Source organism: Heteronotia binoei, chromosome 4, assembly GCF_032191835.1.
Source record: "Heteronotia binoei isolate CCM8104 ecotype False Entrance Well chromosome 4, APGP_CSIRO_Hbin_v1, whole genome shotgun sequence".
NCBI lineage: Eukaryota > Metazoa > Chordata > Lepidosauria > Squamata > Gekkonidae > Heteronotia > Heteronotia binoei.
Genome location: NC_083226.1, coordinates 11,755,460 through 11,770,884, shown reverse-complemented (window position 1 = coordinate 11,770,884; position 15,425 = coordinate 11,755,460). Strand labels below are relative to the sequence as shown.

The 15,425-nt window shown below is 49.6% G+C and overlaps 1 protein-coding gene across 1 annotated transcript in view; it reads left to right on the top strand.

Moving 5' to 3' along the window:
- Positions 1 to 416, top strand: part of CASQ2 (calsequestrin 2) — a 54,942-nt gene extending 54,526 nt beyond the window's left edge. The window contains exon 11 of the mRNA XM_060236790.1: positions 30 to 416. Coding sequence (XP_060092773.1) covers positions 30 to 182 — 153 coding nt within the window. The 3' untranslated portion in view covers positions 183 to 416. The remainder of the gene's footprint in view (positions 1 to 29) is intronic.
- The last annotated feature ends 15,009 nt before the right edge of the window (positions 417 to 15,425 follow it).

Here is a 15,425-nt window from a genome sequence, read left to right as displayed (position 1 = left end):
CTGCCTTTCTGAGCGACCTTGTCTTTTAGGCTGACAGTGTTTGGATGGACATCACAGACGACGACGACCTTCCCACGCCCGAGGAGCTGGAGGACTGGATCGAAGACGTCCTCGCCGGGAAGATAAATACTGAAGACGACGACGTCGACGAAGATGAAGACGACGATGACGACGACGACTAGGAAGAGTTCGCCACAGTTTGTCTTTGGACAGTACAGCTGAAGCGTTGCTTCCCCTGACGGGAAGGAAGGCATCGGTTGTCCGTCAGGACTTCTGAAGGCTGTCTCCGTGGGTCATTAAGGACTCATTGCCCCGGTTCCTTTCCTTTCTTTCCCCCAAATTCTCCTTTTTTCTGGCTGCCATAAAGCGTTCGCCAAGCATAAGGTATACTGGGATAAATTAAAAATGGTGACTGCTCTGAAGCCCTTTCCCTTCCGGGTCTCCTTACTGACAGGAGAAAGAGACTGGCTCTTTCACAGGAGCATGCCTGGGCCAAGCAGGGCTTTGCAAAGAGGTGGGGGCTTCTTCTACAGATCCGAGGGGGAGGGGCCCCACACCAAATCAGAACAACACTTGCTTTGTGGGCAGAAAGAGTCCCCTTGCAGACCAGGGTGGTTAACCCCGGAACACGTGCGTTTTGGAGCACTTCATGTCTCCCGTTCCCATGGAAGCAGCGGAGTTCTCATTTCTTCACTGCTGGTAATACTTTGAGTTTGCCTTGTCGGAATAGGCAAGCTGTTTCAGTGAGAGATCTTTTTAAAAATTCTACAGCCAATGATAGAATTTGATGGCTCATTGGCCAATGAGCCAGTTTGGTTGTAGTGGTTTAGTGCGTGGACTCTTATCTGGGAGAACCGGGTTTGATTCCCCACTCCCCTACTTGCACCTGCTGGAATGGCCTTGGGTCAGCCATAGCTCTGGCAGAGGTTGTCCTTGAAAGGGCAGCTGCTGTGAGAGCCTCTCAGCCCCACCCACCTCACAGGGTGTCTGTTGTGGGGGAGGAAGGGAAAGGAGATTGTGAGCCGCTCTGAGACTCTGTCCTTGAAAGGGCAGCTGCTGTGAGAGCCCTCTCCAGCCCCACCCACCTCACAGGGTGTCTGTTGTGGGGGAGGAAGGGAAAGGAGATTGTGAGCCGCTCTGAGACTCTGTCCTTGAAAGGGCAGCTGCTGTGAGAGCCCTCTCCAGCCCCACCCACCTCACAGGGTGTCTGTTGTGGGGGAGGAAGATATGGGAGATTGTAAGTCACTCTGAGAGAGAAGGGTGGGGTATAAATCTGCAGTCTTCTTCTTCTTCAATTAATTATCAGAGTGTGTGTATGCCAGAGACAGCTTTTTGCAGGGCAACTCTTTGAACTGCTCCACACCGCTCCAATGAGGGGAGAGGGGTGCTTGCATTAAATCCTGGAGGTCTCACCCGTGTTGAGGCTTGTGACTTTCAGAACCTCTTTTCCCATGTTGCACCTGAACGTGCATTCCGGAGCACTGCCTGCACTGTCTAATCACCTGCTCTTGCCAGCCACACCAAATTGCCTTAACTACCAGGAGCCTCAGATTTTGGAGATCACACAGTATCACGGCAGGTACCTCCAGGGTCATTGTCCGAGCCCCTGCGCAATGCAGGAAACTCAAAAATACCTCCGCCCAGAGAGCAATCTCTACTGCAGCGCCACCACCACCCCCTTTAATGGATGAATTAGCACCAACCAGGGGTCATTGTGTAGAAAAATAGGTGGTGGAGCTCATTTAGCATAACTCATTAGCATAAGCTGCCCCCCCCCAGCCAAAAGCAACCCAATGCAAGAAAGGAGAGCCCCGGGCAAGTGAGGCCTGCTTGGGCTGGCTAGAGATCTATGTGTGGGTCAAAAGGCCAGCAAGCCACCCAAAATCACACAAGAAGTGGAGAAAGGGTGGTGTGGGCTTCTCCAGGGGTTAATGAGGGCTGCTGGGGGTGTGGCAAAGCCCCTGGTGGCTGGCTGGCTGGCTGCCCCCTCTCCTAATCCAGGGGTTGTTATGCAGCTGCACCTGCTATTCAATGGACAAGGTAGGTGGGGAGGAAGAGGGGGGGAAACCTCAGAAAGGTTCAGGAGTTCCTGCTGAATCTGAGGTCTGGGGCCAACCTAGATGCTACTACTTTTGCAGAGGTGAGGGCAGCGTTTTTCTTCTCAACAGGGGGAAAGAGGAAGCAGGCAGACTCTTATTTCAATCAGGAAGAGCAGAAAGAATAGGGCTTGGCATTGTTTCAGGTGAGTAGCCGGGTTAGTGCACAGTAGCGGGCCAACATTCGAGTCCAGGAGCACTTTAAAGATGAACAAAATGTAGCAGGCTGCAAGTTTTTGTGAGTCAAAATTCACTTTGTCCGATACAATTGAGAATTGGCTGCCTGCTCTGGTCCGGTTGCGTGCTCTTGCAGCTGTGTTTTAGTGGCTTTCTTTTCAAAAAGCTGGCCATGCCTCTCCCAGCATCTTGTCTAATTTGGCCCTCACTTCACGCCCTGATTAAACAAAAAAATTAGTTGGCTCCTGGATGGACTTCAGCCGGAGTCCAAAAGGACAGAGCACTGGAACTGCTTGCCTCCCACCCTACCTCTGGCCAAAGTGCAAGATTTGCCTGGCTCTCTCACACACATAGAATCATAGAGTTGGAAGGGACCTCCAGGGTCATCTAGTCCAGCCCCCTGCACAATGCAGGAAACTCACAAACACCTCCCCCTAAATCCACAGGATCTTCATTGCTATCAGATGGCCATCAAGCGTCTGTTTAAAAACCTCCAAGGAAGGAGAGCCCACCACCTCCCGAGGAAGCCTGTTCCACTGAGGAATCAGAATCATAGAGTTGGAAGGGACCTCCAGGGTCATCTAGTCCAACCCCATGCACAATGCAGGAAACTCACAAACACCTCCCCCTAAATCCACAGGATCTTCATCGCTGTCAGATGGTCATCTAGCCTCTGCTGAAAAACCTCCAAGGAAGGAGAGCCCACCACCTCCCGAAGAAGCCTGTTCCACTGAGGAACCGCTCTTACTGTCAGGAAGTTCTTCCTAATGTTGAGCTGGAAACTCTTTTGCTTTAATTTCAACCCCTTGGTTCTGGTCCTACCTTCTGGGGCCACAGAAAACAATTCCACGCCAGCCTCTATATGACAGCCCTTCAGGTACTTGAAGATGGTGATCCTATCACCTCTCAGCCGCCTCCTCTCCAGGATAAACATCCCCAGCTCCTTCAGCCTTTCCTCACAGGACTTGGTCTCCAGACCCCTCATCATCATCATCATCATCATCATCATCATCATCATCATCATCATCATCATCGTCTTATTATTATTATTATTATTATTATTATTATTATTATTATTATTATTATTATTATTATTATTAGAATCATAGAGTTGGAAGGGACCTCCAGGGTCATCTAGTCCAACCCCCTGCACAATGCAGGAAAACCCACAAACACCTCCCCCTAAATTCAGAGGATCCTCATTGCTGTCAGATGGCCATCAAGCGTCTGTTTAAAAACCTCCAAGGAAGGAGAGCCCACCACCTCCCGAGGAAGTCCGTTCCACTGAGGAACCTTTCTAACGGTCAGGAAGTTCTTCCTAATGTGGAGCTGGAAACTCTTTTGCTTTAATTTCAACCCATTGGTTCTGGTCCTGCCTTCTGGGGCCACAGAAAACAACTCCACCCCATCCTCTATAGGACAGCCCTTCAAGTACTCAAAGATGGTGATCCTATCACCTCTCAGCCGCCTCCTCTCCAGGCTTAACATGCCCAGCTCCATTCCCCTCGCTGGAAATCACGGGGAACTGTAGCTTTGCCTCTGGGTCAATACCTCTGTGAAGCAATGAAAAAGGGAGAGTCCCGGGCAAGTGAGGCCTGCTTGGGCTTTGTGTGTCTCTGCCTGCGTCTCTGTTTGCCCTTATGCATGTTCAGGCGGAACATGAGAAAAGAGATTCTGAAACGCAAAAGTCTCAACATAGGTGAGACCTCCAGGATGAAACACAAGCTCCCCCCCTTTGAATGGTATGGGGTAGTTCAAAGAACTGTCCTGCAAGAATCTTGCATACACCCCCCCCCCTGATAATTAATTGGTCATTGGCTGTAGAATTAATGCTTCTTCTTCTTCTTCTTCTTCTTCTTCTTCTTCTTCTTCTTCTTCTTCTTCTTCTTCTTCTTCTTCTAACAACGAGATCTCTCACTGAAGGAGCATGCCTATTCCAACAGTAGGGTTGCCAAGTCCAATTTAAGAAATATCTGGGGACTTTGGGGGTGGAGCCAGGAGACATTGGGGTGGAGCCAAGATCAAGGCTGTGACAAGCATAATTGAACTCCAAAGGGAGTTCTGGCCCTCACATTTCAAGGGATGGCACACCTTTTCAATGCCTTTCTTCCATAGGAAGTAATGAAGGATAGGGTCACCTTCTTTTGGGGCTCATAGAATTGGACCCCCTGATCCAATCGTTTTGAAACTTGGGGGATATTTTGGGGAGGTGCACTAGATGCTGTACTGAAAATTTGGTGCCTCTACCTCAAAAAACAGCCCCCCCAGAGCCCCAGATACCCGCAGATCAATTCTCCATGATTTTCTATGGGAATAAATCTCCATTGGGAATAACAGAGTTCCCAGCAGACATTTCCCTCCCCTCCCCCTGCTTTCTGACGACCCTGAAGCGGGGGGAGGGCCTCCAAACCGGGGGATCCCCTGCCCCCACCTGGGGATTGGCAACCCTATCCAACAGGGCAAAATCAAAGTATCAGCGTCAGTGAAGACATGAGACAGGAAGGAAAAGTGTGTGGGTGCCAGCCAGAGGAGTGGCCACCCGGGTGTGGAAAGGTCAGCCAGAGTTTGCTTTGGCCCGAAAGGAAACCAGTTACGGCCCTTTTCCAGCCGAAAGAGAACCGCTAATGAGACCCCTCTCTCTCCTCTTAGGTCTTGTCCGACAAACACAAGGACATTAACATGTTAATGGGGCTCAGACTGGCTAGGAAGGTTTTGTTGGAGCTCAGAGCTGGGATTATCTCCCCCCAAAGAAAACAATTTAAACCTACCTAACGATGGAGTCTTATTTGGTGGTTTGTGTCTTTCCTTTTTTTGGAAGCCGGGAGTACTTGTCAACTCTCACTGTTCCCCCCTGAAGGCTGACCCTGGCGGGTTAGGGATTGTTTCAGACAGGCGGCCATGTTGGTTTGCAGTGGAAGAGCCAGATACAAGTCCAGTCGCCCTAACGAGCAACGTTCCCTCTAAGCTGCAGAGTCTTGTGAGCAAAAATCCTACTTTGCGAGCTCCTGGCATTAAAGTTGTGAGCCGCTGCATCAATTAGTGTGCTCCGGGGTCATCCTTCCTGAGGTAAGACAAAAATGTGTGAGCCGGAGGCTAAAAATCGGTGAGCTAGCTCACGCTAACTCAGCTTACAGGGAACCCTGCTAACAAGATTTCCAGAGTTTTGAGAGCTGAAGCTCCCTTTGTCAGGAACTTTGGGATTAAGGCACAAATACGGAAATGCAAAAAAACCAAGGGATGGCGGTAGGTGAACCCTTTTGCCCATTGGCACTGAAAGGTGTCATTAGGGGAACTGAGACTCTCAGGCATGGGAGAAGTTTCCCAGGAAAAATGTTTAGTGGGAAATGAAACACAAAGACGAACATTTGAAGCCTAGAATTGCTACGGCCAGACAACGTTCCAGCGTTTCTAACAATCCTCGTAAAAAATATTGATGTCATTTCTAGGCTGCCTCTCTCAATAACTGGAAATCCACCCAATCGATAGGGTGGGGCATCTAAGAAGCCATGCCAAGTTGCCATTCTCTTTTTGCTCAGTTCTTATTGAATCAAACACAATGCTATCGTTCCCATCCAAAAAAAAAAATCTCAGAGAACAGCCTGATTGGGCACGAGGGGAGAAAAACACACTCCGAGAAACAAAGCACACAAAATTTCTGATTTTGTTTATTTCAAGTTTAACTGTACAAAATATGCAAAGTGTAAAATGGTCTGACGGCATCCGTTCCAGAAAGACCAGAAAACATATACGAGACCCCAGATTCATTCCAAACACTTGGTTACACTTGACGCTCGGTGTGTTCAATGGCACGGACAAATAGGAATCCACCTAGCTTACTTGGGGCACAATTGGAATGAAAACGACATTATTTCACACTGTATTATCATCAGCATTAAAGTTACATGTGCAGGAAAGCTGTTCCTTTAAAAAAGAGAGAGAGAGAGAGAGAATCGTAATTTAAGACAACTTGTGCATAAAGAGTTGTCCGGCTGAACAGCGCACAGTGATCGAAAAAGTGCTCAAGAGGATGTTTCCAGCCTCTTACACACCATCATGCTGGATTGAGGAATTAGTGAGAGGCACTATGGAGATGAGTCCAAATACTTCACAGTCAGATCTACAGAACAGGCAGGCCGGAGGAGACGAAGCGCAGGAGTTTGGCTTCCGGATTACACGATGCCAGGAGAAAACGTGGAGGGATCTGGGCAAAACGCTTGGAGAAGCGGACGCTGTTGGTCCAGGGGACAGACAACACTGGTACAGCATAACACAGCAGCTCTTATGTTTGGGTCCATCTGCAACTGATGTTAGCTAGTACATGAACGCTACGTGAACGAGACTGAGTAACCAGTAAGGTGCATTTGCTAGCATTTGAGCATCACGTTTAAATGCACTAGCACCAAGTTGGAGTGGAATCAGCGGCACACTAATTCATAACTCCTTCAATCTATTCCACACCGTTCATGATAATTTGGTCACTTAAAAGAGGAAGGGGAGTTAGGGTACATTTTACGCCTTCACAAGGAAGATGCTGCCATCTAAATGTGAGCGATCAAAGCCATTTCCCTGGTAGAGGCAGCCTCCACAAAGCACTGTTTGCCATCATGGTAGTGGGTAGGGATGGGCCAGTTCACAGAGAAAGGACCGGAGAAGGGTGTGAGCCCGGACCAGAGTTTGCAAAGCCCGGAGAAGGGTGTGAGCAGGACCAGAGTTTGCAAACCCCGGAAAAGGGTGTGAGCCCGGACCAGAGTTTGCAAAGCCCGGAGAAGGGTGTGAGCAGGACCAGAGTTTGCAAAGCCCGGAAAAGGGTGTGAGCCCGGACCAGAGTTTGCAAAGCCCGGAGAAGGGTGTGAGCAGGACCAGAGTTTGCAAAGCCCGGAGAAGGGTGTGAGCCCGGACCAGAGTTTGCAAAGCCCGGAGAAGGGTGTGAGCCCGGACCAGAGTTTGCAAAGCCCAGAGAAGGGTGTGAGCCCGGACCAGAGTTTGCAAAGCCCGGAGAAGGGTGTGAGCAGGACCAGAGTTTGCAAAGCCCGGAGAAGGGTGTCAGCCCGGACCAGAGTTTGCAAAGCCCGGAGAAGGGTGTGAGCAGGACCAGAGTTTGAGTGTGACCATGAATTCTTAAGGCTACTTCACCCAGGAGCACCTTGTTATCCCATTACAGGCTGACATAGCCCAGCATGTGTGTCAAGGCAGACATGGATGACCTTGGACATGAGGTGTTGCTATGTGGAAGGAAGAACTCAGGTAAGAAATAGCTGTGTGTATACGAACCGGCCTTAGGAAGAAACAAATGGCAAGAGCAGAGTTCAAAGCGTGCACGTTCCTGAACACAGCGATGGAATCATGAGCCACACCGCCTTCCGCCTTCCAAACATAAATCTGCACAAATGTCGATTTTATTTGGTTTGCAAGAGACAGGATGAGGTCGAAAAGGGTAAGTCTGTCAATGGCTGCTAGCCGTGCCGACTGAGGGGGACCTCCACATTCTGAGGCAGTAATCCTCTGAGTCCCAGAGCCAGCAGGCAACATCAGGGGAAGGCCTGGGCCTCTCTGCCCTGCTGTTGGCCATCCAGAGGAACTGTTAGGCCACTGGGTGGGACAGCAGACTCAAAATAGATGGACCACTGGTCTAATCCAGCAGGATGTTCTTATGATGGCCCCAACCTCTCTGCCCTGCTGTTGGCCCTCTAGAGGAACTGGTTGGCCACTGGATGAGACAGGAGACTCTATGAGGTGGACTACTGGTCTGATCCAGCAGGGCTCTTATTATGGCTTCCAAAATGGGGCGGTTACATTCGGACAAGGCCTAGCGCACAAGGAGCATCTTTCATCGGGTTAACGGGCTCAACTACGTGACTATACAAAGAGAGGCACACGGTTCTGTAGGCACGCTGGAGCCGTGCTCCTCCATGCAGAGGTACACAAACTCCATAACATCACCCTTCCACTCAGGTGATACAAAACAAAACTGTCGATGAGCTGTAGATTGAGAATGTAGGTAGCCAGACAGAGAAAACACTCTTGGAAGTAGAGCCATAAGTCTGAAAGTATCAAAGTGGCATCAGTAGACTACGGACATCTGAACTCCTTCCCTTTCAGGGCTTTGGACATCAAAGCACTGCTCCTTTGCTTTCCGGCACCCCCGACTCAGGCAAAGAAGCTCCATTCCTACTGGGTTAGTGATTGATGAGAGCCCCATGGCGCAGAGTGGTAAAGCTGCAGCACTGCAGTCCACGCTCTCTGCTCATGACCTGAGTTCGATCCCGGTGGAAGCTGGGTTCAGGTAGCCGGCTCCAGGTTGACTCAGCCTTCCATCCTTCCGAGGTCAGTCAAATGAGGACCCAGCTTGCTGGGGGGAAAGTGTAGATGACTGGGCAAGGCAAAGGCAAACCACCCCATTAAAAAAGTCTGCCGTGAAAACATCATGGTGCAACGTCACCCCAGAGTCGGAAACGACCGGTGCTTGCACAGGGGAACGCCTTTACCTACCTAGTGACTGATGAACAACAGAGTCAGCTGCGTGGAAGCCCGACTAATACTAAAAGGACCGAGAAACTGTCCCATTCTTGGGTTAAGAAGGGTTCCAAATCCCCATGCTGCAAATAAGGGATGTTTTTATTTGCAGGGTGGGAATGGTTGTCTCAGGACAGTCGCAGGAAAACTACCGGATGGGTGCGGGGCACGGAGACCGATTTCCCACTCACCTTGTTTCAGTCCCGTCGCTCCTTTCCCCTGCGCTGAGGCTGCTGCTGGATTTCACACAAGCCGCCCCGAGTGAGTTGCCCCGCCCCTTTTCAAATTCCCTCCACGGCAGACAGAAACCGGCTTTCAGAGGATCCTGCCTGCCGCGGAGGGAACGTGAAGAGAGCAACTAACTGGTCCAGAGCAATTTGTGGGAAATCCAGCAGCAGCGGCGGCCCCACGGAGAAGAGGAGAGGGTGAGCGGTGAAAGCTAGTGGGAAATCGGTCGGAGACTTCCTAGGCCAGTTCTGATGGAGGGCCATGCTTGGGGATAGCCCAACCCCTCTGGTTCCTGGGTACAGGCCTCTGTGGGACCCAAGCACACAAGGTCTCCCCAAGTACCAGCACCAGAAAGGGTTCACATCAACAGCACAGTGTTTCCACCTTCCCCCTTAACAGTCAGGGCTCTAAAATTAGTTACAAACTCTGCATTCGTTTCAGGTCTCTGGAATTCAGATGTATGAACTCATCTGCCAGAGTATGAGGGAAAGGAAAGGTCCCCTGGGCAAGCACCAGTCGTTTCCAACTCCGGGGTGACGTTGCTTTCGCAACATTTTCACGGCAGACTTTTGACGGGGTGGTTTGCCATTGCCTTCCCCGGTCATCCACGCTTTCCCCCCAGCAAGCTGGGTCCTCATTTGACCGACCTCGGAAGGATGGAAGGCTGAGCCGACCTTGGGCCGGCTACCTGAACCCAGCTTCTGCCGGGATCGAGCTCAGGTCGTGAGCAGAAGGCTCCGACTGCAGTACCGCTGCTTTACCGCTCTGCGCCACGGGGCCGCATGAGAAAGAACAACAAAAGTGGAGGAGGGGAGGGTCTCCTTCTTCCCCACAGTGGCTGCAACGTTCAGCAGTCTTTATGGCCCGTTCCGGCCATGTTTTAATAACAGTCCGCTACAACTTCACAACCTCCATGTGAAGTACAAAGAATTGCTGGGCCTTTGGAGTTAACCGAGGAAGAGCTGAGGCACGAAGAGAAGGACAGGTGTGACTCGCCTGCAGTGTCACCAACAATCAAAGCAATAAATCTGCAACAGGTAAGAAGACAGTGTGGGCGTTCCAGCAACCAAGCCCTTCGCAATCTAAGGAGGACGCTCCGCTCAGTCGAGTGGGAAGGGTGGAGGCTGAAACAATTAGGATGTCAGAAGAGGAATCAGGAGAAAAGAGCAAGACCGATTTTGCAGCTTTCCAATTTCCCTCACAGCTTCCTGATCTTGTTTTTTTAGAGATCAGGATGCCACGAGGGAAATTGGAGGGAGCCGCAGGTCAAAGTGAACCTGTGCAGCAACTGATGGGGAATCGATTGCTTGAGCCGGGGAAAGCAGAAGCCCGGGGGCGAAGCCACTGCTAGTGAGGAATTGGTCCAAGAGTCCAGTAGAAGAAGAGGAGAGGAGAGATAGGATTTATAGCCCGCCCTTCACTTGGAGTCTCAGAGTGGCTCACAATCTCCTTCCCTTCCTCTCCCATGACATACCCCCTGTGAGGCAGGTGGGGCTGAGAGAGCTCTTTCAAGAACTGCTCTTGAGGGAACAACTCTGAGAGAACTTGTGACTGACCCAAGGTCACTCAGCAGGTGCACGTGGAGGAGTGGGGAAGCAAACCCAGTTCTCCCAGATTAGAGTCCTCACACTTAACCACTACACCAAACTCCCAGATTAGAATCCACACACTTAACTCACAAAAACTCTGTGGCCACAAATTTTGTTAGTCTTTCAGTTGCTGCTGGGCTTTTGCTCTTTTCGACTGTTACAGACAGACTAACATGGCTATCCGTCTTGATCTATCTCCACAGAAGAGGAATCAGGTAAGCACACCCTGATTGGGAGAGAGGGCGGGTCTGTTTCCAGAGGATGCGGTCTGGGGCTCAACCCCCAACCCCAGCACGTCCAGAGAAACTCATCATCATGTTATGTGGTTCTTGCACACTCTGAGATGCTCACAGGCATTCAAGACAAAGAAGGATGAAGATGAAGACAAAGACGTTTCCTGAGCAAAAACTTTTGGACATCGGAGAAGTGAGAAACAAAAAATGAAGAAAAATTTGCTGGTGCTTGAAAGAAACCCATCTGCTAGGATCTCCTTGGGTCTGAATGGGCACATGACTAAGGCCAGGCGGATGGATGGCATCAGGGTTTCCCCCCTCTGGTTTCAGGCAAAGCACTTTTTTTTAGTGCAGCTACCCGGCTGCAAAAGGGTTTCCCCGGAGTGAGCCTGCAACAATAAAGGCGCTTGCAAAGGGCTATGTTTTGTACCATTAAAATTGTCTACACCCCCTCCACGTTCTAGTTAAATGGAGATAAAGGGAAGGGACATGGCTACGTGTTAAATAAAATATTAATCCAGTTAGCAGAACATGGTGGGCAGGGGAAATCAAGGATTTCTATCCAAAACCAACACGGCTTGTTTATGTAATGCCACTGCAGGAATGGGGAGGTGTCTCCAACATGACCACAGCACAGAACTCTTTGGTTTTACAGAGGATGGGCTTTGGGATCCAAGACCACCTCATTAGTTAGCACACACCTGAGATTCCAAATTTAGGTTCTACGCTCTTCCATAAAGAGTGTGAGTCAGGACTCTGTTGGCCTGGGGTGGGAGTCTATTTTTTTCCTACTGACATTCCAGCTCTTATGTGTCCAGGATACCCTGTTCTGTCACTTAGTTCATTGGTCCTGGAACACGTGAAGCTGCCTTCTACTGAATCCATCAAGGACCTACCGCGGCCTTCTTCATGTCCTCCTGCCTTCTGAGATTAGGTGAGAAGAGGCAACCTGGAGGCCACCAAGTTTTGGAACCCTCTGCCCAGAGAGGCTCGTTTGTCGCCTTCTGTTGCCATCTTCCCCCAGCAGGTCAAGGCCTTTTCTTTTAATCTGGCCTTCCCTCGGGGATCTCTCCTTCCTGTTTGGGTTTTTTTTTGTTTTAATTTATGTCGTAACTGCTGTTTTTACATTTTTAAATGCTATTTTGTTATGTGTGTTTTGATAGCTGCCCTGGTGCCTCTTAAAAAGGCAGAAAAGTGGGGTATAAATTTAAAAAATAAAATAAAAAAGGTCTACTTGGACTAGCAAAGGCTCTCCAGGGTCTCAGGTGAAGTCTTTCACATTATCCCTCCTTAGGAAGTCAGCCCAGCAACCAGCCAGTTACCAAGAGAGACTTCAGCCTGGAAATTTAGCTCCAGTTATGAACTCCAGGAATGAACCTCCTTCACTTAAGAGGAGCAGAACAGGATAACAATTTGAGGGAAAAGAGCCTTTAAAGACTTCCTTGAGGGTCTTTAAGAAGTCCCCTAACATGTAGGATAGATGGAGGATGGGTCCCTCAGAGGCTAGCTGCTAGCCATGGTGCCTAAAGGGAACCTCCATATTTAGAGGCAGTAAACTTCTCAATGCCCATGACAGGAGGCAACGTCAGGGGAAAGCCTTGACCTCTGCCCTGTTCGCTCTCCTTTCAGGGCAACTGGTTGGCCACTGTGTTTAAGCAGGATGCTGGACTAGGTGAACCACTGGTCTGATCAAGTAAGGCTCTTCTTACGTTTTTATGAAGGCCTTGGCCTCTCTGCCCATCAGAAGAATTGGTTGGCCATTGCATGAGACAAGATGCTAGATTCGGTGGACCACTGGTCTGATCCAGCAGGGTTTTTCTTATAGAAGAGGAAGACTGCAAATTTATACCCCGCCCTTCTCTCTGAATCAGAGACTCAGAGCGGCTTACGATCTCCTATATCTTCTTCCCCCACAACAGACACCCTCTGACGTGGGTGGGGCTGAGAGAGCTCTCACAGAAGCTGCCCTTTCAAGGACAACTCCTGCAATAGCTATGGCTAACCCAAGGCCATTCGAGCAGCTGTATGTGGAGGCGTGGGGAATCAAACCCGGTTCTCCCAGATAAGAATCCACACACTTAACCACTACACCAAACTGGCTTAGGAAGGCCTCGGCCTCTGCCCTGTTTGCTGTCCCTCCAGGGCAACCAGTTGGCCGCTGTGTGTAGCAGGAAGCTGGACTAGATGAGCCACTGGTCTAATCCAGCAAAGCTCTTCTTGTGATACTGAATGTATCACTGGAAGAAAAGATCTAGTGTCTGGACCACTGGTTCTGTGCAGTGGCCAGATTAATAAAAAGAAGTGTGCCAACTGTACCATCCCCAAAGAGTGGAATCTATGAACGCCAACTTTCCCCCCTCGCAAGTAAACTGTAGGTGAGTTGGCAAATGTTTAACAAATTAAACCTGAGTTCGATCCCAGCGGAAGCTGGTTCAGGTAGCCGGCTCCAAGTTGACTCAGCCTTCCATCCTTCCGAGTTTGGTAAAATGAGTCCCCAGCTTGCTGGGGGGGGGGGGGGGGGGGAAGCGTAGATGACTGGGGAAGGCAGTGGCAAACCACTCCGTAAAAAGTCTGTCGTGAAAACGTTGTGAAAGCAACGTCGCCCCAGAGTCGAAAACGACTGGTGCTTGCACAGGAGACTACCTTTACGTTTTATTCAGAATGTAAGCTTTCATATGCTCTAAGCAGACTTCATCAGACATGGAATGGCAAGCGGTTCTAAATATAGAAAAAGTGAGCTGGGAGTTGGTATGCAGAGTCATGGAAATGTTTTTAGCAGATTAAAAGAATCACAAATTGGGGTCTGTGTTTGTTAGTTAGTGTTGTTAACTGGACTGAAACAACAGTGGAGGGTGATAAAAAAAAGCAGACTGATATTATAGGTGTGAAGTGCCATAAATCTGGGTATCATTCTAGCTTTGTAAGTTCTGGGTTTAAATAGAAGGCATTAGTTTCCCAAGAGGTTACAACATCATTATAGTTTGCCATTAGAAAAAAAAATATTAATTACATATACTAACCCATCTTCCGCTATCTTTTAATGTATTCTTTTTTTAAGAATGCAAAAGCTTACATTCTGAATGAAACTTAGTTGGTCTTAAAGGTGCCACTTGTCTAATGCTTCGTTCTATTGCTTCAGACCAACACGGCTTCCCACCTGCATCTAGGTATCTAGAGAGACAGAAGATGCCCCTCTCTGAAGTTCTTGGGCACATCTGGAGAACTTGGAAGAGGGAAGGAAGTCGGTCTCCCGCTTCCGTCTGGAGAGAACACCCCAGAAGCTGTGGAAGAAACCTTCACTCCATCAGAGCGACTCCAAACTGTGTGCTGTTTGAAGATCCGCAGAACTGCTCCTTTGTGTGCACACCAAAGGATTCGGGGAGGGACAGTAGCAACTGGCAAATGACTGGTAACCGGGGCCAGTCAAAATGTGGCGAACCAGGGAAACAGCAATCGATCAACAGTTTGGTCTCAATTTCTGTCAGGTATGGTTCGTATGCAAAATTCCCCACCAGGCCTGCGCAGGAAGTCAGAAACCATCGATCTCTTCTCTAGGAGACAAGCAGGGAGCCACCTCTGCAGAATTCTACTCTTTCGTCACAATCATGTCGGTAAGACTTGTGTAAACATCTCACTCTCCTCAGCCACCCTGGAACTTTCTGAATACTCAAAAGGAAAGGAACGCTTACTGTAAGATGACTCCCTTCTCCCAAAGGTTATACATCTCCCAAAATTTTACCGGACATAACTGTAACTGGTATGTAAGATGACCCCCTTTTCCTGATAGCCTACTCAGAGGGGAAAAAAAACCAATCTTGCATTGCAGTAAATACTGTATATATGGTGTGGGCGGGGGGTGGGGGAAGAGGGGTAACAGACAACCCTTCCAACTTGAAACAGAACACCCCCCCCCCCTTCTGCCAAGGAAAGGGATGCTTAAGCGTGAAGGGGCAGAAGAAGCAGAACGGAAGAAAACTGCAATCCACAAACCCTTAACTGCCCAGAAACACGTAAAGGGTCATGATTTAGTTCAGTAGGAGAACTGAAGGAAACCACCCCAAAGGCTGCCTTCTCTCCCATCCCTGCAAAGCTGGAGTTACATAGATGCTTTTTTGTCTCACGGTTCAATAAATGAAGCAGATTTGCAATCCCCACCCCCCAGGGGTCATTTTTTGGAAAAATAGGTCGTGGAGCTCATCCAGGGATTGTTATGCAGCTGCACCTACTATTCAACGGACAAGGTGGTGGAACTCTCAGAAGGAGGAGGTGGAATTCTCAGAACGGTTCAGGAGCTGCACTCCTGTGAGCTCCCACTGAATCCGAGGCCTGCCCGCCCCACAACCTGATCAGCACCACCCAGCATCACCTAACTGCAAACTCTCTTCAATCCAGATAACCCGTCGAACCACAGTTTGGCAAACTTCCCCGTGCCCTGCTGTGCCTTAATATCCCCAACGACAACACGCAGTCCTTTGCCATCCCGCCTCTTCATGCCCAGACTTTACGAAGCAGAACCAACCGCTCCGAAGCATGGTTAGCAGGTGGTGTTGTTGGGAATTCAAATTTGGGGTTGCACAAACCAGGGTGTG